At 43.1% G+C, this 23,432-nt stretch overlaps 1 protein-coding gene across 2 annotated transcripts in view; it reads left to right on the plus strand.

Moving 5' to 3' along the window:
- The window catches only part of PEX1 (peroxisomal biogenesis factor 1), a 157,071-nt gene that overhangs the window by 98,455 nt on the left and 35,184 nt on the right, over positions 1 to 23,432 (plus strand). For both annotated transcript variants that reach the window (XM_033931140.1, XM_033931139.1), the window contains 4 exons: positions 5,964 to 6,028; positions 12,339 to 12,481; positions 12,566 to 12,669; positions 22,608 to 22,784. In XM_033931140.1, coding sequence (XP_033787031.1) covers positions 5,964 to 6,028; positions 12,339 to 12,481; positions 12,566 to 12,669; positions 22,608 to 22,784 — 489 coding nt within the window. The remainder of the gene's footprint in view (positions 1 to 5,963; positions 6,029 to 12,338; positions 12,482 to 12,565; positions 12,670 to 22,607; positions 22,785 to 23,432) is intronic.

Here is a 23,432-nt window from a genome sequence, read left to right on the forward strand (position 1 = left end):
ACAGACATACAAAGCCTTAATGAGCAGGTCCTTTGTGCATCTGTTAATGTAAGTCTGCATGACTAATAGTGGTCAGATTTTGCATAAGATTGGTAGTAATATTTTAAGTAGACAATCTTCCTAAAAAAAACTGTCATAGACTAATAACCCACAAAAATAATGATGATTATGAGTGGAAATGTCTTCCTAAACATCAACCGTACTTCTTAAACCTCTCATTTAAGATTTGTGATTATTTTTCTGGGGGAAAAGACCTCAAGGGCTCGCAGCTGCCTGATTTTAGAACTTGTCTTAACAGGTCAGCCCCTTGCGAGCTATCATTAGTGAAGGGGTTTGTTTGACTAATGATAGCTTGCAAGGGGCTAACCTGTTAAGACAAGTTCTAAAATCGGGCAGCTGCAAGCCCTTGAGGTCTTTTTCCCCCAGAAAAATAATCACAAATCCTTAAACGAGAGGTTTAAGAATATTTTAAGTAGAACATATTGGAATGGGAAACTTTTAAAACCAAAAGACACTGAATGGAAATGACTTGGCTTAGGACACTGGGCTTAGGACTCTGTAAGCAGGAGGTATAGTATCAGCACACTGTTTGACACTATTGACAGGGTGCTCAAGATAAGAAGTAACTGACACAAGACAATGATGCTCCCTTTCAAGTCTAGAGATGTGCATGGAACTCCATGGGAAGATTGTGGAAGAAAAAGCTAATACTGCAGCTCCACGGGATGTTTTGTACTCAATCTGTTGAAAACAAAATGCAATTGTCTACATTTTTAATTCAGTGGAAAGTACTCTGTGTGATGATACTAAATTTTAAAAAAAAGTTATTCATGAATCTTCATAAGCATTTCATCCTAATCAGTTTAAATATTCAGTGATCATAAACTGTGTGGCTGAATTCTTTCCAGCCAAAACTGAATCTATGCCTTCTTAAAAAGTTTCCATGTTTAAATACTACTGTGTTGAAATGGAAGTCCTTTTTTAAATGTTACTGGGGAAGATATATACAGCATGCTGTCACATAAGTTTTATACCAGCTGTGCCTTAAGAATGTAAGAATTGCTATATTAGGCCTCATGAAAGGTCCATCAAACCCAGTGTCCTCATTCCAACTGTGGCTGATCCAGATCACAAGTTCCTGGCAGCATCCCAGAAAGTAAATATTTTCTGTGTTACTTATCCCCAGGGGTAAGCAATAGCTTTCCCTAGCTCTACTTAAGTTTATGGACTTTTTATTCTAGGATTTGTCCAAATGTTTTTTCAAACCCAGCTCACTAACTGTTTTAACCACAGCATATGGCAATGAGTTCCAGAGCCTAAGTATGCATTGAGTAAAAAAGTAAAAAAAATATTTTTTGATTTGCTTTAGTTGAAATTTTTTATTGAACAACTCAATGAGTATAGTACCATGTTTCCCCGAAAATAAGACAGTGTCTTATATTCATTTGGGGCCCAAAAAAGGTCTTATTTTCAGGTAGAGCTTATTTTTTTCATATACATCATCATCTCTCCCTTCCTCTCCTTCACCCCAATTCTTCCTCTTTCCTTTCTCTCCCCCACATGTACATTTTTTCTCCCCTCTCGCCCATCCCCTTGTGCCTTCCCTCTGCAGCATCTTTGTATCCCTTCATCCCTCCCATCCCCCTGTGCAGCAGAACCCTTGCCCTGTTTCCCTTCCTCCCATCCCTTGTGCAGCAGAACCCTTGCTCAGCTTCCATCCTTCCTTCCCTTCCTCCTTCCCTCATGCAGCAGAACCCTTACCCAACTCCATCCTTCCCTCCCATCCCTTGTGCAGCAGAACCCTTGAGCACCCGCCATGCAGCCGAACCACCGAACCCCTCACTGACCACGACCATAAATAGCTTCCTGCAGAGCAGCGTTGGGCCAGCAGCACTCTAAACAGGCTGCTTCGTGGCCTTCTCGCCGGGGTCTTCTGTGTGCCGTGTTACTGATAACATCATCAGTGATGCGGCAGAGGGAATTCCCCAGTGAGAAGGCCCCGAAGCAACCTGTTTAGAGTGCTGCTGGCCTGACTCTACTCTGCAGGAAGGTATTTATGGTCACGGTCGGCAGAGTTCAGATGGGGGGAGAAGGATGGAGGGTCAGCGGGGGTTCAGCAGTTTGGCTGCGCGGCGGGGGAAGAGCGGCTGCTGATAACTACCCTGAAAATCATGCTAGGGCTTATTTTTGGGGAAGGTCTTATTTTCAGGGAAACATGGTATATGTGTAATAATACCTCCAAAGCAATTTTCAGATTGCTTTTAACCAGGTACATGACATTTGAAAATTTCCCACTCTTTCTCCACATACTGGTAGATAACCATATACAAGGCAATAAACATAAGAACATAAGCAATGCCTCTGCTGGGTCAGACCTGAGGTCTATCGTGCCCAGCAGTCCGCTCACGCGGAGGCCCAACAGGTCCAGGACCTGTGCAGTAATCCTCTATCTATACCCCTCTATCCCCTTTTCCAACAGGAAATTGTCCAATCCTTTCTTAAACCCCAGTACCGTACTCTGCCCTATTACATCCTATGGAAGCGCATTCCAGGTGTCCACCACCCGCTGAGTAAAGAAAAACTTCCTAGCATTTGTTTTGAATCTATCCCCTTCCAATTTTTCCGAATTCCCTCTTGTTCTTATATGTTTTGAAAATTTGAAGAATCTATCTCTCTCTACTTTCTCTATGCCCTTCATGATCTTGTAGGTCTCTATCATGTCTCCTCTGAGTCTCTGCTTTTCCAGGGAGAAGAGCTCCAGCCTCTCCAATCTTTCAGTGTATGAAAGGTTTTCCATGCCCTTAATCATTCGTGTCGCTCTCCTCTGGACCCTCTCAAGTATTGCCATATCCTTCTTAAGGTACGGTGACCAATACTGAACACAGTACTCCAGGTGCGGGCGCACCATTGCCTGATACAACGGCAGGATGACTTCTTTTGTTCTGGTCGTAATACCATTTTTAATAATACCCAACATTCTGTTTGCCTTCTTTGCGGCTGCTGCGCATTGCGCCGTTGACTTCATTGTTGTATCCACCAGTACACCCAAATCTTTTTCAAGGTTATTTCCCTCTAATACTAATCCCCCCATTTGGTAGCTGAACATCGGGTTCTTTCTCCCTATATGCATGACCTTGCATTTCCCTACATTGAATTTCATCTGCCATTTATTCGCCCACTCCTCCAGTTTGTTTAGGTCCCTTTGTAGGTCCTCACACTCTTCCGTAGTTCTAACCCTTCTACAGAGTTTAGTGTCATCCGCAAATTTTATAACTTCACATTTCATCCCCATTTCCAGGTCATTGAACAGCAGCGGTCCAAGTACAGACCCCTTTCGAACTCCGCTCGTGACTTTCCTCCAGCCCGAGTAGTGACCCTTCACTCCATCCCTCTGTCTCCTGCCTGCCAACCAGTGTTTGACCCATCTGTGTACGTCCCCTTCCACCCCGTGGTTCCACAGCTTCCTAAGTAGCCGCTCATGGGGTACCTTGTCAAAGGCCTTTTGGAAGTCAAGGTAAATGATGTCTACAGGTTCCCCTTTGTCCAACTGGCTGTTTACCCCCTCAAAGAAGTGCAGTAAGTTTGTTTGGCACGATCTTCCCTTGCAGAAGCCATGTTGGCTCGCTTTCATCAGCCCATTTTTTTCGATGTGCTCACAGATGCTGTCCTTTATCAGTGCTTCTACCATCTTTCCTGGAACCGATGTCAAACTTACCGGCCTATAGTTTCCCGGGTCTCCTCTTGACCCCTTTTTAAAGATAGGTGTAACATTTGCTATCTTCCAGTCCTCCGGAATCTCTCCAGTTTTCAAGGATAGGTTGCAAACTCGTTGGAGTATTCCCGCTATCTCATTTCTTAGTTCTTTTAGTACCCTAGGGTGGATTCCGTCCGGGCCTGGTGATTTGTCGCTTTTCAATCTATCTATCTGTTGGAGGACATCCTCATGGCTCACCTCTATTGCTGACAGTTTTTCTTCTTGATCACCATGGAAGATCACTTCGGGTTCTGGTACACTGGATGTGTCCTCGCTTGTGAAGACTGACGAGAAGAATTTGTTTAACCTGTCAGCTACCTCTTTTTGCGCCTTTATCACTCCCTTTTTGTCTCCATCATCCAATGGTCCTACTTCCTCCCTCGCCGGTTTCTTCCCCATAATATATCTGAAGAATGATTTGAAGTTTTTTGCCTCCCTGGCCAGTCTCTCTTCATATTCTCTTTTCGCTCTCCTAACCACTTGATGACATTCTCTTTGGCGTTTCCTGTGTTCATTCCAGTTTTCCCCAGTTTGGTCCTTTTTCCATTTCCGGAATTATTTTTTCTTGTCTCCTATCGCTTTCTTCACCTCATTGTTTATCCATGCGGGGTCTTTTGTTTGGTTTGTTTTTTTTTTGCACCCTTTTCTAAATCTGGGGATGTACATATGTTGTGCTTCTTGCACTGTGCCCTTGAATAGAGACCAGGCTTGCTCTACAGTTTCTGTTTTCCTTGAGCTGTTTCTAAGTTTTTTTCTTACCATTGCTCTCACAAAAATACTCGTTGATAAACAGCAGTGTTAAGATAGAAGGCCTGTGTTCTTTTGGCCTCCCATCCCTTGAATAGAGCCAAACCCCAACACATTTGTTTCCACTTTATGTACTGTATATATATTAAGCTAAGTGTCTGCCTTTTGATTTTTTGACATATGTTGTTTGCTTACAGCAATGGACTATTGTTCTACATATAATTTTCCATAAAGTTATTTGTATGCAAGAAGAAGGAAGAAGATTTTTGCCTATGATAGATATTTGTCCAAAATAGTGGTTGCACCACAATGCCCCCTCCCCGGTGTCTATACCTTGCGTTGGGAGTAGGAGGAACTGCAAACACCTCCTGCTCCTCCGTCCAGCCTGCTATGCCACTGGGCCTTAGGCCCCTCCCCGGTGCATCATGTGATGCATGGGGAGTGGCCTAAGGCCCTGATTGGCTCAGACGCCTCATGCTCCTCCATTGGGAGGGGCCTGAGGCATCTGAGCCAATCAGGGACTTCCTTAGGAAGGAGCCTAATGAAGTACCTGATTGGCCATTTGGTTTGGACATCCCTCCTGCTGGTTTTTTTCGGGGAAGCATGGCAGGAGGGACTGGGCATTCCTCTTTCCATTTGTGGGTCGCCATGTGTCGGGGGGGCGCGATTGTTGGGGGGTTGTTGCGAGTGGCAGGGGGATTTTTTTCATTTTTGGGGGGGGGTGCAGATATTTGCGTATGTAATACATGCAAAATAATCTGTGCCATAGGAAAAAACAAAAATAGGCAGACCTGTCTACCGCAGTTGGGTTTTAGGATCGTAAAACCCAATGCAAAATAGCCAAGCAACTGTTAGTGAATCAATTGCTTGGCTATTATGCATGGGGTTTTACAAATTTGCATTGCCGGATTGGAAAATGGGCAATCAAGGGGAAAAACACACAGTGGGCCATTTTGTGAACTAGGTCAGTTGCAGTGATCGTCGCTAAACCTGTGAAAACGGGTTTAGCAACGATCACTGACTTTAGTGAATGGGGGCCTAGGTGCCAAGAAACCAGAGCAAGTTAAGCCACGTGCAGTCATCTTTAAGATCTTAAATTTTGTTCATAAGCAATTAATATTACAGATTATCTGTGAAGGAAAAATTTTGTCCTGTGAGAATCACACTGTTCTCTGCTTTTGAGACTACTCTGTGTAGGTGTAGGCAGGCCATAGAACATTTGCCCCTATTCGTTCTACTTTGGTACAAAAATGGATTAAATTTGCTTTATTGTATCCTACAAAGCTGCAAATGATCAATGATGGCCACACCATCCACTTCGATGAGATTGTGGCTGCTCAGACATTTCTTGCTATGTTACCAGCTGGACTGCAGGATCCTACTGAAACTGCTATATGATAGGACTGCCACTTGGACTTTACTGAACCTGTAACTAACCCAAAACTTCATTACTTTTTAACAGGGCCCAGAGCTGCTTAATAAATATATTGGAGCTAGTGAACAAGCTGTGCGAGATGTCTTTAATAGGTGAGTACAGATCTGCAATCCGTAAATAGCAAATGACTTGCTCATTTCTGGTGCTAAAAGATGAAATATATTGTTAATATATTAGTGCATGATTTAAAAATTAACATACATGAGAGCCTTGCTTATCCAACATACCTTGGTGACTTCACAGTGTTAATGAGATGCATGTGGGTTTCTCTCTTGGCATCACGTTTAGTTTAGGCATAAATTTTAGGCATAGCATTGATAAAGAAGGCTAAAAGAGAGCATGAACAGAAACTTGTCACAGAGGCAAAAACTCACAATAACAGCTTTTTCAACTACATCAAAAGCAGAAAGCCTGTGATGGAATCTGTGGGACTGCTAGATCATCAAGGAGCAACAGGGGTACTGAGGGAGAACAAGGCCATAGTGGAGAAACTGAATGAATTCTTTGTTTCGGTCTTTTTGGAAGATGTAAGAGAATCTACCTATACTGAAAATGGTTTTCAACGGTGACAATGTGGAAGGACTGAAAGAAATCTTGATGAACCTGGAAGATGTACTGAACCAAATTGATAAGTTAGCGTGATAAATCACCTGGACCGGATGGTATACATCCCAGAGTACTGAAAGAAATCAAACATGAAATTGCTGATCTGCAACCTCTTTCTAAAATGGCCTTAGTGCCTGAAGATTAGAGGCCAGTGTAACGCTGATTTTTAAAAAGCTAGCAGTTTTTCTTGGGGCAGAAGCAAAAGAAGATAACTGCTGGATCACCAGGGATTCAAAAGGTACACCGGAAAGGCAGGAAGGAGGTAAAAAGTTTTCAAGAGTCGGCCGGGACAGAAGGCGGGAGGGATCCCTCCTGTCCCAGCCCACTGCTGGACCACCAGGCATTTAAAAGGTACACTGGAGAGGTGGGAGTGAGGTAAAAGTTCTTAGGCAGGGAGGGAGGGGGCCTAGTACAGAGACTGGCAAAGCAGAGAGGGATGGGAAACATGGTGCAGAGCCTTGCAGGGAGGGAGAGGAGATGGGTGCAGAATCTGACAGGGGAATGAGTCAGGGAGGGTGGGCTGGGTGCAGAGCCTAGCAGGGTACTGCACTTGAATATTAACTCCCTGGTTTATATTAATGAACCTTTTTCCTCCTTTTTTTTAGGGAAAAAAAGGTTACCTCAGTTTATATGTGGGTCAGTTTATATTCAAGTATATACGGTATCTTACTAGTGCTTAAGGATGGCAGCTACTGAACTCAAGGAATGTATTCTTGACTGTGCTTTTCTTGAATTCGGTGGTGTAAAATGAATTACCGCGTTTCATAATTTTAATATCTAAAAAAGATATTTCCAAAGGATCCATAGTTAAGGTGAATTGAATCTTCAAATGATGTCCATTAAGCCAGTGACAAAACTAGTATAGTTATGTACCGGTGCCAGTCCATAGACAAAAAATGTTATCAATATATCTGACCCACATAATACGAAATACAGAGGGGTTATTAAGTATCCATTGCTTCTCAAAAGCCACCATAAATAAATTGGCTATCGATGGAACCTCAGTGGCTACCATTGCTAACGACTGCTGGAAAAAAATCACCGAACCTAAAAAAATTACTTTTCATTGCTAGGTCTGCTAGTTTAATAATGAAGGATGTAGGAATCCTCCTACCAGGAGCATCATCATCTAATCAATCAGTGAGAACTGTAGCAGGTTTCCGGGTCTCGCTGTAACTGTGTAGAAAGACCCGACGTTTCAGCCATTATGCTGTGGCTTTCTTAGGGTTTGCAGACCTGTGGCTGAAACATCTGTTCTTTCTACCCAGACGCAGCAAGACCCGTAAACCTACTACAATCATAATGCCAACCGCGGAATCCTAAGAGAGCAATCGGTGAGAACCTTCAGTGCTTCATTCTGTGGTATCACTGTGTATAATTCAATTAAATTCATTCAGTAATTCATTAATAATAATTTTTCAGAAGGTTTTAAGTTGCAGAGGGGGTTAGACAAGGCTGTCCTTTATCTCCTCTGCTTTTTGACATTGTATTGGAACCCTTATTATTAGCTATTCAACAGACAGAGGAGATTCAGGGTATTCCCCATAAAGATCGAGAATATAAGGTCTCTGCTTATGCAGATGATATTTTGCTCTATTTGAGAAATCCTGAGACAACTATTCCTTGCTTACTTAAACTGATTGAGAAATTTGGAAAATTTTCAGGATACAAGATAAACTGGAGTAAATCGGAAATTCTTCCTCTTAATGTTCATTGTGCAAAGGGTCTGTTTGATTCATTTACCTTTCTTTGGAAAGAGGATGGAATAAAGTATTTAGGCATTTGGATTAAAAATACGTTGGAAGAAACAATGAAAATAAATGAAAAATATTTATTAAAGAAGGTAACAGAAATGTGTGAGCAATGGAATCCTTTACATCTTTCGTGGTGAGGGAGAGTACAAACTATCAAGATGATGATTTTGCCTGTGGTTTGTTATCAGATGGACATGTTGCCGGTTTATTTTCAAGGGTCCTTTTATAAAAAATTAAATAGTATTCTTATAAAATTTATTTGGCTGGGTAAAGCTCCTAGAGTGGCTTTGGTATCTTTACAAAGGCCAATTTCAGAGGGAAGGGTAAATTTTCCTAATTTTTATAGGTACCATCAAGCCTATATTTTGCACCAAGGTATGTATTGGGTCCTCCCAGAGCTCATGGAAAAACTCCCAGATTGGTTATGGTTAGAATGGCAACTCATGTCTCCGTTACGCCTTTGCCATGTGCTCATTATCAAATTGCCTTGTTATAGTAAAGATAATAGAATATTAGCTGATACATGGAAAACATTGCGATATGTAAGCAATTTAACAACTATTCTAATTCATAAATCTACAAATCAATCTATTTGGCTGAACTCCAAGGTTCAAATAGGCGGAGAAAGGCTTGCCTAGAAGCATTGGATGATAGCGGGAATACGCTTATTAGAAGATGTTATTTCTAATGGTAAAATGCTTGAATTTTCACAGTTGCAACATAAATATGGCCTTAATAAATCAGAAAGTTTTAGATGGTTGCAACTGAAGCATGCCATTCAGGCGAGGTTCCCTGACTGGAAAAACCTTCATAATCAATATAGTATGGAATTCTTATGCTTTCAGGTGGACTTCTTGGGTCACCATGCTGCCCAGTGGTATAAATTACTTAATGGACTTATTAAAAAGAAACCAAAAACGGGTCTGAAAGACATTTGGAGCATTGAGATTAAGCATCAAATTAATGCATCTCAATGGCCACGAATTTGGTCTTGGAGGATGAGATGTACAGTGTCGGCATCTATGAGACAAACTTGTTTTTTTCTGTAACATAGAGCATTATGGGCTCCTGATAGCTCTATGTCTAATAAATGTTGGCACTGTCATCTTGAAGCAGGGACTTTAGATCATTTACTATTCTATTGTCCATTTATTATGAATTTTTGGAAATCAATTTGGGACCAAATTAACTGTTTATTGGACAACCCAGTGGCATTATCATATGATACTGTGCTATTTGGTATGGCAATGAGAGCAAAAAGTCAGATTTCTGCAAATAATAACAAATTATTGCTCTTAATGACTGGTGTTGCCATTCAACAAATAACGTATAATTGGAAAAACTGGAGTCGATTAAATTATAAGTTTTGGTGGAATTCATTATGTCGGGTATATAAAATGGAGAGAGTTATTGCAATACAGCGGGGATGTTTCAGAAAATTTCAAGTTGTGTGGGAGCCATTGACAAAGTTTTGTACTGAATAGATGACTTTGTTTCCCTTAAATTTACAAGTTCAATGGTAAGGGGGGAGGGGGTAATTTTATGATTACATACTGTACATGATATTTGACTATAGGATGGGAATGGGGGGAAGGATGGGTGATAAGGGCATATTATTTGTATCATTGATGATTATTAAGTGATGTATTTATTATTAATTTGTTTGGACATATTGTCACACTTATTGTATTGTAAGTCTGAAAATGAATAAAGAATTAAAAAAAAAAATAAATTCATTCAGTTTTCTATACCATTCTCCTAGGGGACCTCAGAATGGTTTACATGAATTTATTCAGTTACTCAAGCATTTTTCCCTCACTCTCCTGGTGGGCTCACAATCTGTCTAATGTACCTGGGGCAATGGGGGGAATTAAGTGATTTGCCTAGGGCACAAGGAGCAGCGTGCATTTGAACCCACAACCTCAGAGTGCTGAGGTTGTAGCTTTAACCACTCCCCACAGAAAAGAAAACAATTAGCCATTTTGGGCACAGATAGCTGAAATACAGTACTTTTGATGCTAAACTGGTTTAGCATCAGTCATTAAACACACAGTGAGTTTTGAGCATATGGCCTAAGAAAGGAGCTTAAGGCTAAATTCACTAAGCAAACCGATTGTGTACTGATCAGTTTACGACCCCTTTGCGACCAGATTTCCCTCCGGCCTAATTCACTAACCTCTCCTGCGATCCGCTTCCAATCCGTGCATGCAAATGAGGGGAAAACGCATGCAAAGTAGACAGGGACGTGATTCACCAAACAAATTTTTGAAACTGACTGGGTTGACCGATCAACTCAAGAAGCGACTCAAGAAGTGACTGCTGGGGACCAGTCAAAAACATCTTTCTGACTCTCCAGCTCCATTGAAGCCCTGCTCTCTGCTGCCCCGAATCTCTCCTGTCTGCCGCTGTGATACTCTTCCCCGGATCTCTCCTGCTTGTTCTGCCCCGAATCACCACCCTGTTCTGTCCCAAATCTCTCCTGCCCTTCCCCCACACTGCGAGTCTGTGGTTTTTAATCCGCGGATTTAAAACAGGTTAAAACCATGGGCTCGCTGGGCTAAAAAAAAAGTTTAAAATTTTTTTTAAAAAAAGTCACGGATCATTGGGGTATTAGACGCATGTGCAAACCATCTACTGATGGTCTGCGCATGTGTGGGATTGCATACTAGCGATCCATGTCGGCAAAAGAGGACATTCCTCTGATTGCCCTCATTTGAATTTTTTCAATTTGTGAATTCGTCAGACTTCTGGGATCGGCCACGGATCGCCCCCGGAAGACAGGTTAGTGAATCTAGCCCTAAGAGACAGATCTTGTTAGCACTGGGGCAATTATCAGAGGTCTTTATCTTCTGGTATAATTACATTCAGGGTAGCATACAAATTTGTGCGGAGAATCACCAATATAGTGGGGGAGGAACTGTGCCGGGCGCTTGCTCAGAAGAGCAATCGCTAGCACAGCTCCTGCCTGCCTTAACTGGCAAGCAGGGAGAGAAAGAGCTGCTTTTTTAATGGATGCAGCTGTTGTGTGTGCACAACACACACACATAAGATCTGCACCTATTAAAAAAAAAAAAAAGAAAGACTCTTAGAGCCCCAATATCGGGGGGAGGGGGGTTGTTTATTTGTTTGAAAGATCGACAGGAGGGATGCCCACTTTCTCCTGCCTTAGGTTCCACCTCTGACAGCAAGCTCCTCCCTGACAACCTTCTGCTACACAAGCCCCTAAGACAAAACTCTGATGGTCTAGTGGACTGCGCCCCCTCAATATCTTTTTTAGAAGACCAGCAGGAGGGATGCTTACTCCCTCCTGCCGGTAGGCCCACCTCTTCAAAATGGCAGGCTTTCCCCTTACTGGTGCATCCTGGGATGCTCTGGGAGGGGCTAAGGCCCTGATTGGCCCAGGCACCTAAGACCCCCTCTCCCTAGGGGCCTTAGGGGCACCTGGAAGGAGCCTAAGGCCTTTATGTGATTCTTGTCTAAATGGCCGCCGATGTTTCCAGTGGTAGTCTCACATAGAAGTCTTGGTGGCCATTTTTTACTACAGAGAAAGAATGGGCAGGAGCAATTGGGAATCACTCCTGCCCCAAAGCGCTCTTAGACCACCAGGAAATCATAGTAGGCCTGGGGGGGTTGTTCTCTTGCTTGGAAGGTGGGAGGGAGGTAATGCTAGCTGCCGTCCAGTCGGTGTAGGGGTATGGGCACATGCTGAAGTCTGCCAGTTCAGGAGGGGTTGGCAGCTGCAGAGGGGGGAAGACTCAAATATAAACCAAGACCTTAGTTTATTTTCGAGTATATGCAGTAACTAAGAAATTTGTTACTTAGTATGAACCCAAAGACAAGAATATGGTAGCTGTTATGTGCAGAGTTATATCATAAAGAACAGTGTTTTTAAAATTATACTTAATAGCTGAACATAATGAATTGTCAAATATTGTAGTTTGCTAACCAAAAATATTAATGATTATGAATTGATTTGATTTTACTTGAGAAAAAAAGGTAAGCAGATTGTGCCTTGCATTGATTGAATTGTCTTCTATTCCAGAGCACAAGCAGCTAAGCCCTGCATTCTGTTTTTTGATGAATTTGACTCAATTGCTCCTCGCCGAGGTCATGATAATACTGGTGTGACAGACAGAGTAGTTAATCAACTGCTGACTCAACTGGATGGTGTAGAAGGCTTACAGGGTAATTTGCTTTAGTGAATTTCATCATCATATTACTACCAAGAATTCAGCAAGTACATATCATTTGTTTCCTTGTTTTTTGCAGGAGTTTATGTATTAGCAGCTACCAGTCGCCCTGATTTAATTGACCCTGCTCTGTTGAGGCCTGGTCGACTGGATAAATGCCTATATTGCTCACCTCCAGATGAGGTAAAGGAATACATTAGGAAATAAACTGGTTAAAATCATAGGTCAAGCTTAATTACAAGTTGGAGCCTTCTCGGTGCATAGAATATTTGGGAGCTTAGGCAAAGTGTGCTGAAAGAAAATATCCAAAAACATCAGGCTCAGATTTGTGCCCTTTAAAACTGAAACTCCCTGGGGCTGAAATTATATATAGGTGCTGGTAGCAATCCTGGATTTGGTACAGTGGATGTGAGCTCAAAGTAGGCCCTTATGCAATTCATCTCCTATGGTTGTCAAGAGTCATAGTCAGTATGATCTCTAGGTGGTTAAATGCTCAAAATTTGTCAAGAATGCCTTGAGGAGGAAGTGACGTCAGCAATTTTTTTTTTTTTTTTTTTCAAGAAGATCAATCTAAGGGATTTTCATCTGCTGTTGCCGCCTTTTAAGCTAAGTTGGCTGAGCATTCAGAGTAATTTTTCTAAGTTGAAAGCACCACTAACTACATCACTGGAATTTAAAAGCTTGTGCATATCAACCTAACCAGCACGGGGGCAGGGGACTGAAACTTCGAGATTTACTACAGGAAATAAAAGCAGTACATACAAAACTTACTGCCCTAGCTACAGATTACGGGGAGAAATTGCTGATTTAGGCCATAGGCTCAAGGAAGTTGAGACACATATGAATGAGCAGGTGGAAGCCGTTGCTACTCTTGATACTCGGAGGCGGGATTATAAGAATGTGGAATCATTGTCCTTAATAAACTGGAGTATTTAGAAAACCACAGCAGGTGGTGCAACATTAAATTCATAAACATTTGGAATATCCTGAGTATTTAGATTGCAAGGTTATGGCTAAAATCGCCAAAACAGATGGTCTCCCATGTTTCTGATTTTCTTGATAAAACTACCGTGTTTCCCCGATGATAAGGCAGGGCCATCAAATAAGACAGCCCCCCCTTTTTAGAAAAAATTGTAAAATAAGGCACCCCCCCCCCGCAAATAAGCCACCCACCGATACCTGCGCTTACCCGAATCGGGTGGTACGGTGGGTGACTCCGTGTGGTCCCTCCGTCTACTGCGGGGGTCGGCAACCCGCGGCTCCAGAGCTGCATGCGGCTCTTTTCCACCTTTGCCGTGGCTCCGGTAGTGTGTCACGCAGGCATGCAACTTACAAGTCCGGCGTCGCGGCGGGAAATAGCCATGCTGAGCAGTGAGCTCAGCACGTACACAGATGAAAACCTTGCTTGCTGATTGGTCCGGCGGCCATGCCGCCGGACCAATCAGCAAGCAAGGCTTTCATCTGTGTAGTGCTGAGCTCACTGCTCAGCATGGCTATTTCCCGCCGCGACGCCGGACTTGTAAGATGCACGCCTGAAAAAGAAATCATCCTGGCCGGGGTCGGTGTCATGCTCCGGAGATCTACAGCCTTCCTATCTCCCTCTCCCTTCTACCTGCTTCCGGCCACATCCCCTGCTCCGCGGCTCTCTTCGGCAACTCAGCAGCAGCGATCGACACAAGCTTCTGACGTCGGGGCCTACCCTCTGCGAGTCCCGCTTGTTTCAACTTCCTTTTTCCACAAAGGCGGGACTCGTAGAGGGAAGGCCTCGATGTCGGCAGCTTGTCTTGATCACTGCTGCTGACGAGTTGCTGAAGAGAGCCGCGGAGCAGGGGGGTGTTGCCAGGTGCAGGTAGAAGGGAGAGGGCCAGATGCAGGACTCGTGGGTGAGGGAGCAGAAGAGAGAGAGAAAGAGAGAGGGGAGGGAAACAAAAGGAAATATTTCATACTGGGCTGGGCCGGAGTGGAGGGAGGGTGGAAAGATTCTAGCTACAGGGTGCAGTAACAAAGGAAAAGGGGGGAAAGCTGAAAATGGAGATAGTGACACAAAGAAGAGAAAGGGTAAGCAGGACCTACTGAATAAGGATAGAGATACAGAGGGGACATGAAAGGGTAAATAAGGCATCCCCCCGAAAATAAGCCCTAGAGCATATTTTGGCCTTCCAAAAAAAATAAGACAGTGTCTTACCATCGGGGAAACACGGTAATATTCTTCAACCAAATCAAATGGGATTTAGATGACATTATTCAACTGAATTTTCAGTTGTTGGTCTCATTACCTTTGTTCTTTACCATCCAGACCACCACAAGCCATTACTTCTCCTCTCTCTTGACCTCACCGCTGCCTTTGACACAATCAACTATTCGCTTATGCTCTACAGACTGTCAAATTGGTATCATTGACACTATCTACAATTATTTGCATCATATTTCACTCACCACATCTGTCAAGTTTTATTTTAGGGGCTGAGAGAAAACAGTGATTGGGCTTACCAGAGGAGCGGGAATAGCTTGAAGACTCCATTGGCTGCCACATGTGATTATCAGCGTCTGACATCATTTGGGCGCTGCTTCGCTCATCTCTCCATTAAATCGGGCTGCTGCTGCAGTTTCATCGTCAGAGAAAGCAGTGATTGGGCTTATCAGAAAAGCAGGAATAGTGCTTGAAAGCAGTGGCGTACCTAGCATATGCGACACCTGGGGCCCATCATTTTTTGACATCCCCCCATCTATATGAAAAATATGATTTTAAGTAACAATCCACATATCGCACAACAAGAGTGTACCTAGGAAAAGGCAGCATCTTGAACACTGCAGTGAGCACTAGAACACCAACACATACATTGTAAAACTAAACAAGCCAGATCCCGCACAGTCAATTGATCCTGCAGTCAATGCCAACTGAAAACTATGTTCTTTTCATACACACAGAACAGAGATACACCCTCGCCCAATATGGAATAATCACAAACTTAAAATAGAAATATGTAGACAAAAGTTAAACTGAACCGCCAAGAAACCAGACTCTGCATACAATACAACACCACAAAAACAGTAACACATGTCCTCTAATACTGTGCAAAATATAAAGACAGTAGATGTAAATTTGAAAAAACTGATACATAACAATCACCACTTTACAAATTAACAAATAAAAATAAAACAAATAATGAGAAATAAGAAAATACCATTTTATTGGACTAATCCATTTTTCAATTAGCTTTCAGAGGCCAAATCTTTCTTCAGAACAGTATTGTTATGGTATTCTGTCCTGACCTGAGGAAAAGGGTTTAGTCCAAAAAATTGCCTTATTTCCATTTCCTATTTATAAAATTTTATCAATACAGTTACAATACTACTTGATTCTAAGTAAAGCAACAAAAAAATCTTTCTACATTTTGTCGTTTCTGCTTTAATCATCTTCTCTTTGCTCTCTTCTTTTTATACAGCGTTTGTCCTCTCTCCCTTCCATGCAACATCTGCCCTCTCTTTGCCCCTTCCACCCAGCTTGTGCCCTCTCTCTCTCTCTACCCCTTCCATCTACTGTTCACCTTCTCTCTGCCCCTTGCATCCACTGTCCACCCTCTCTCTGACCCATATGGCATCTTCCCTCTTTCTATGTCCCTTCAATAAACTGTATATCCTGTGCCCTTTCTCTCCTTTGTACATGATTAATTTTGGCTTCACCCCCTCCCCTATGCTCTGGCATCTCTTTCTTCTCCTCCTTTCCTTCCTTCCCACTCCACCCCATGGTCTGGCATTTCTATCTCCTTCCCTTCTCTCCCCCCATGCCCTGGCATCTCCCTCCTATCTCTCCCTCTGGCACCTCCTCTCCTTTCTTTCCCTCTGGTCTGGCATTTTGTCTCCTTTAGTTTCCCTTCCTTCCCCCCATGCCCTGGCATCTCTCTCCTCTCCTTCCGTCTCCCCCTCCCATTCCATTATCTAGCATCTATTCTTCCTTTCTCTCCTTTCTTCCACCTGGTCTGACATCTGCCTCCTCCCCCTCCCTCCCTGACATCTCTCCCCCCCTCCATGGTCTGGTAGTTCCTTTCCTTTCCTTTACTTCCATGGCCTTGGCATCTATTTCCTCTCCCTTCCCTGGTGTTCCTTCTCCCCTCTCTCTCCCCCCTTGGGTGCAGCAGCAGCAGCATTTCTCTTCCCATCGGCGGTGTCACAAGCTTCCCTCCATCGCTGACCTCTTGCTGCTCTTCCTTGCTTTGGGCCTTCCTCGTTGCCGGGTCCTGTCTTCGCAGAAACAGAAAGTAGGCAGGACCTGGCAGCCAGGAAGGCCCGAAGCAAGGAAGTGCAGCAAGACAAGTTTTAACTTCCCTCCGTTGCTGACCTGTCTCCCTTAGCTTCCCTCCGTCGCTGACCTTAGCCCTAGCGAACTCATGTTCCGGGGCTCAAACGTGTGCGTGCTGACCTCCCCCCTCCCCCCCCCTGGAAAATAACTTCCGGTTTCGGAGGGAAGCTGGCACGCACACCTTAAAGCCCCGAAGCATGAGTTCACTACAGGCTAAGGTGGGAAATCGCCAAGCCAGTGAGAGGTGGGGATTGTTTTTTAAAAAAATGTTGAGCAGCTGCAGGATTCGCAATAGATGGCAGCTGGGCGATCATCTAAATTAGCCGGGTGCAGCGCCCAGCTAAAAGGCCCTAGGGCAGTGGTAGTCAAAAGAGCCAAAATCAGCAGTACAACGATTAAGATTTTTTTTGAGAGCCATACTCCGTGCCCGCTTGCGCTACGATGGCTATGTCAACCCGACTGACACCCCACCCATCCGCACATAGTCAAAATCGATTCGTGGCAGAGCATAGAGAATGACAGGGGGAAAAATATGTCTCCGTCCCCTCCCAGTCAGCTCGGTCCCCATCCCCGCAAACCACCTGATTCCATCCACACAAGCCTTGAATTGTTTTATATTGAACTTATTATATTAAAGTATAAAAAGAAACAATATTCTGTACAATTGTCAATTTATAAATCAGTGTCTTCTCCCCACTCTCTCTCCACTTTCCTTCAGCGCACGCACATAAAAACAAGCAAGTAATTTTATATAATATTCATTCTATTCATTCATAGAAATTAAAGTCTAAATAATGCTAGTCACATAACAAAACATGATTTTACAAAAATAATTCCCTGCACAGTCAAGCCTACAAGGATTACTAGATGTCTTTCAGCAGCTTCCCTCCCTCCCTTTTACCATCGTGCCCAAGTCAAATGATCTACCAACAATAAAATTTTAAAAACACAAAGCACACTGTACGCAGAGAAAATGTTAATTATCATAGAAACATAGAAAGATGACGGTAGAAAGGGGCCATAGCCCATCAAGTCTGCCCACTCTATTATCCCTCCTCAAACTACCCTCCAAGGGGTCACGCACAGGTGGCATCATCTCTACACTACCCTCGTAGAGATCCGACATGGGCATCCCATTTTTTCTTAAAATTTTGTATGCTGCTGGCCACGATCACCTGCTCCGGGAGTTCGTTCCAATGGTCTACCACTCTTTCTGTGAAGAAGTCCTTCCTGGTATCCCCGTGAAATTTCCCACCCCTGATTTTCAGCGGATGTCCTCTTGTGGCCGAGGGACCTTTGAGAAAGAAAATGTCGTCTTCCACCTCTATGCGACCAGTGATGTACTTAAATGTCTCAATCATGTCTCCCCTCTCCCTGCGCTCTTCGAGAGAGTATAGCCGCAATTTATGCAGCCTGTCTTCGTATGAGAAATCTTTGAGCCCCAAGATCATCCTGGTGGCCATGCGCTGAACCGACATCTTTATGGTAGTGTGGCCTCCAGAATTGCACACAGTACTCCAGATGAGGTCTCACCATGGTTCTGTACAATGGCATTATGACCTCCGGCCTCCGGCTAACAAAGCTTCTACGGATACAACCCAGCATTTGTCTAGCCTTGGATGAAGCCTTTTCCACTTGAATGGCTGTTTTCATGTCTCCACTAATGATCACCCCTAAATCCCTCTCTGCTGTAGTCCTAGCCAAGGTCTCGCCATTCAGTGTGTATGTTCTGCACGGATTATTGTTGCCAAGGTGCATGATCTTGCATTTTTTTGCGTTGAAGCCCAGCTGCCAGGTCGTGGACCAATGTTCCAGTAAAAGCAGGTCTTGCTTCATGCTGTCTGACAAATCATTTTTACTTACAGTGTTACATAATTTGGCATCGTCGGCGAATAATGCTATTTTACCTTGAAGCCCCTGCGTCAGGTCTCCTATGAATATGTTGAAAAAGATTGGACCCAGGACCGAGCCCTGCGGCACTCCACTGGTCACCTTCGATGTTTTAGAGAGGGTACCATTAACCAACACCCTCTGAAGTCTACCACTTAGCCAGTCGTTGACCCATGCAGTTAGTGTTACACCTAGTCCCATTGATTTCATTTTGTTCAATAATCTATGGTGGGGGACGCTGTCAAAAGCTTTACTGAAGTCCAAGTACACAACGTCCAGGGACTCTCCCTGGTCTAGCTTTCTAGTTACCCAGTCGAAGAAGATGATAAGATTGGATTGGCATGACCTACCCTTGGTGAAACCGTGTTGGTGGGGATTGCGTAGATTCTCCTCATTCAGGATAGTGTCTAATTTGCGTTTGATTAGCGTTTCCATGAGCTTACTCACCATTGAAGTGAGACTCACCGGTCTGTAATTCGCAGCCTCTGCCCTGCAACCCTTTTTGTGTAGAGGAACGACGTTAGCTGTTTTCCAGTCCAAAGGGACTTTTCCCGTACTCAGGGAGAGATTGAAGAGTATGGCTAATGGCTCCGCTAGGACGTCACACAGTTCTCTGAGCACCCTGGGGTGCAGATTGTCCGGTCCCATGGCTTTGTTCATCTTGAGTTTTGATAGCTCGCCGTAGACATTACTGGGTGTAAACTCGTGGTTCTGAAACGGGTCTCCCGAGTTATGCAGCGATTGGCTGGCCTGGAACTTCCTCTCCGATGTCAGAATTGACGTCGGGCAGCGAGAGTTGGTCGGCCCCGCGGGGAAGAGAAGCAGGGCGAACTCGGCGCTGGCCTATTCCCGATGGTGGCGATGGCACTCAAGTGGCTAAAGAGCCGCATGTGGCTCGTGAGATGCAGTTTGCCGGCCTAGGGAGAACACTGGAGGGTGGCCAGCTGTGCAACCCCTTGGTGCGTGCACTCGGGGCAGACCGTCCCCCCCCCCTTGTCACGCCACTGCTTGAAAGTTCCATTGGCTGCCACCTGTGATTGTCGAAGTCTGATGTAATTTGGGTACCACCTCTCTCATCTCCTGAAAAAATCAAGCTGCTGCTACGGCGTGGTCACAGGGCTTGACCAAAGGGGCATGCCAGGCCCCTTTGGAGCCACAAGGTTTCAAGAGGAGCCGAGAGGAGTAAAAGGTTTATCTGAGGGGGTGTTCTTTTTAGCAATACTGAGTGGAGCAAGGGTCAGAAGGTAATTTTTATTCTCTACGCTGTTAAGACTAATTTTGTGGTATGGGAGGACGCAAGAGGAAACCAAAAACTGAGACTGTTACATCAACACCCAAAGTGGTAGGTCTATGGACAAACAATTAGTGGTTGCTTCTCTTAAGAAACAGCTTCCAGATAGCTCTTTCTCAAATGGAATATCACTATCTCTCCCTCTTAGAACTCCTTCCCCTCAGCCTCAGCCAATGATTATTCCAGAGATACAGAATTGGCAAAACTCTATAGAAGGGATAGCTACTCCTGTATCGAAGTTGGTGCCCTGGATCAATAGTATGGAATGTTGCTACTCTTTGGGTTTTTGCCAGGTACTAGTAACCTAGATTGGTACTGTGAAGACGGGCTACTGGGCTAGATGGACAATGATCTGACCCAGTAGGGATATTGTTATGTTCTTATGTTGTTGCCTAAGGAAGTGATATCCTAAAGATTTAGTTCCTGTGTCTCAAATTTCAGATAAAGAAATAACGTTGAAAAATTTATGGATGGTTGTCATCCAGACTGAAACACTACTGTCCTCCCAAGAGTTAATGTACCAAACTTAAAGATGAACCTCTGCTCATTTCTAAATAAGAGTTTCCATATCTCATCCTCTCCATGTTTTTCTTAGAACAGCTATTGCACAAAATGTATAATCCTCAAAATGATGCCCAGCCTCAAAAGTATTCTCCACAAGTGGCTTTCCTTTCGCTTGGCTCTTGATGGCACTCTTGTGTTCCATGATGCGAATATTCAAATGTCTTTTGTCTTACTGATGTATATAAATTTACAAGGGCAAACGGTAGCATAAATAATGCCCTCAGTTTTGCAATTGGAGAAGTATTCAGAAGGAGCTTCTTCCCTGTTCTCAGATGTTTAAAAATCTTAGTATTCATATCGGCTCCACAAACTTATAATGACCAAGTTCCTGTTGTTTGGGGTAGAACTGAGATTACTTTCTCTCTTGTATGTAATCATAAGATTTTTTGTTGTTTTTTTTTTAAATTTGAATTTTCGTTTAACATAACACAAAACAGAAATAGTTCAGTAATATAGACAATAAAGATTTCCGTTCTGACATATGAACATTCCATGTCATAGGCTAAAAATGGAGTAAAAGAATATAAATGAAATTATGAAACATCTTTATTTGAAAACATTATCTACATTTTATAAAGAAAGGGACATCAAATCCAAAGATATTAGAAAATAGAGTTTTAAATGGAGCATATTGAATCGCCTGCTTTTTCTCTCCATCTCTTTCTGCTGCTTTTACTTGTTTATTTTTATTGTTAAAATTGTAACCTGCTTTGAAGTCTGCTTGTCAAAGGGCAGTATACTGAATGTGAGAAAAAAAACTAAACTACATATTGCAGAAATCTGCAGAAATAGTACCTTGTGATTTACTGAGCTCAATAATTTTCACACTTAGCTTACTGATTCATTTATGACTCTTAACATAATCTTTGTAAGACGAAGATGAACTGTAGATAAAGGGGTAAATTTCAAGAAATGGTGCCAAAATTTAGGCATCCAGGATGAGGTGCACTAAGTACAACTTATATATGAGCATAATTCTGCATCTGAGTGCCTAACATTAGGTGTGAGCTTGCATAAGTGGCGCACCCCCAACTTAGGTAACTAACACAGGAGAGAGTTCCTTCTCATGCAGGAGAATCAACAAAACGCAGTGAAAGCGACCTCGGGGTTCTAGAATGGATTTTTCAGAGTGGCAGCAACCAGAGGCGCTTCATTTGGTTTTGATTCACTCATGCTATTCGTGAATGTAACGTCACGTTGAGTTCATCAACCACAAGTTTACAGAGGGCCGATTCAAAATTTTCTAACGAATACTGAGACTCCTGATGCAGGCTGTTCAAGCTGAAACACGGACATGTCGAGCCTTTGTTATTAAAGAATAAAATATTCTAGAACTCAGAGGTCGCCTTCACTATGTTTTATTGGCACTCCCAACTTACCCATGGTCTCTCCCATATCCATGCCTCCCTTTTATGGGCTCCTTTTACTAAGCTGTGGTAGCGTTTTTAGCGTGCGCTAACTCCTGCGCTATGCGGAAAAACTAACGCCAGCTCTATGGAGGCGTTAGCATCTAGCACGCGGCATTGTAGCGTGTGCTAAGTGCATGCTAAGTGCGTGCTAAAACTGCTAGCGCAGCTTAGTAAAAGGAGCCCCATGTTGCACATTCTGGAATTTGAGTGTACAACTTATAGAATACTGAGTAAGGGCAATTGTGTGTAACTAATTGGTGCCAATTAGCATCAGTTAAGGCCAATTATTGAATTAAGTTTTGCACACAACTGCCGTTATAATATGAATTGCTTTCACAATTTTGCACACTAAGCATATGGTTGGGTGCCCAACTTTATAAAATTAGGAAGGACAGTGGTTTATTCCTAGGCTCTGTATTCTAAGCCATTTTCATAAATCTACAGTTTGTATTTTCAACTAATGTGTACGACCTCAAACAGCCAGCAATGATAGTATTGGTTCAGAGTTTGCAGCATGGAGTAGGTCATTGAAATTGCAGCAAGGGCCTTTACCTGTTACTGTCACTACATTTGCCGTGTCTATGGCTTTAACAATAGAAAATAATTGTTTAAAAAACAAAAATTCAACTTTTGAGTTTGTGTAAACTGCTGTTGTCCTTCCCTGTAGGCCGCTCGGCTTGAAATCCTAAAAGCATTGAGTCATTCCTTGCATCTGACAGAGGATGTGGACCTTCAGTATTTGGCAGCAGTGACGGAGCATTTTACTGGAGCTGATCTGAAAGCTTTGCTTTACAATGCCCAGTTAGAGGCGGTACATGTCAACCTGCTATCAAATTTACCACAAGTATGTTTATACATGGTTGTGTTTGTGTCAGTTATAAAATTAAAAAACAGTGTTTGATACTTCAGTTTTAATAAGAATCTTCCCTGACAGTGGTTAAGGCAGTGTTATAAGAAGATTTTGTTCTTATCCCAGGCATGTGGTGCTCTGGACTTTTGGTGATGAAAGCAGCACTTTCCACCTGTTAGAAAATAATATATTGTTGCTTCCTACTTTGTGTTTTTATCTCTACAACCAAGGGTGGAATATCATAAAAAAATGACATGACAGAGCATATCGATGTCTTTGAAAGACAGTATCTGTTTACCAAATGTTTGAGGGTAAGAGTTAATGCTGCAGATGATGCACCCAGAAATATTGACCTGTATCCTAATTATGGATTATTTTAATATGATTTAGGTGATATTTAAAAATAGGTTTTCAACCATTTGCTTTTGATTTTCTCCTAAATCATACTTAAATTTTTAAACAGAGTTTTCATTGTTGGGGGCTAGGAATGGTGTGACTACTGATGGAATTGCCTCACAATAGTCATGTCCACTGCAACCAGCAGCAGAGACAATATTGCAACTATTGCAGCAGTCCTTAGAATACACGTCTTGCTGGGAAAAGTGAAAGAGCTGGACTGCTGTAAATCCCTACACAGAAACT

The sequence above is a fragment of the Geotrypetes seraphini genome, chromosome 2 (genome assembly GCF_902459505.1).
Source record: "Geotrypetes seraphini chromosome 2, aGeoSer1.1, whole genome shotgun sequence".
Taxonomy (NCBI): domain Eukaryota; kingdom Metazoa; phylum Chordata; class Amphibia; order Gymnophiona; family Dermophiidae; genus Geotrypetes; species Geotrypetes seraphini.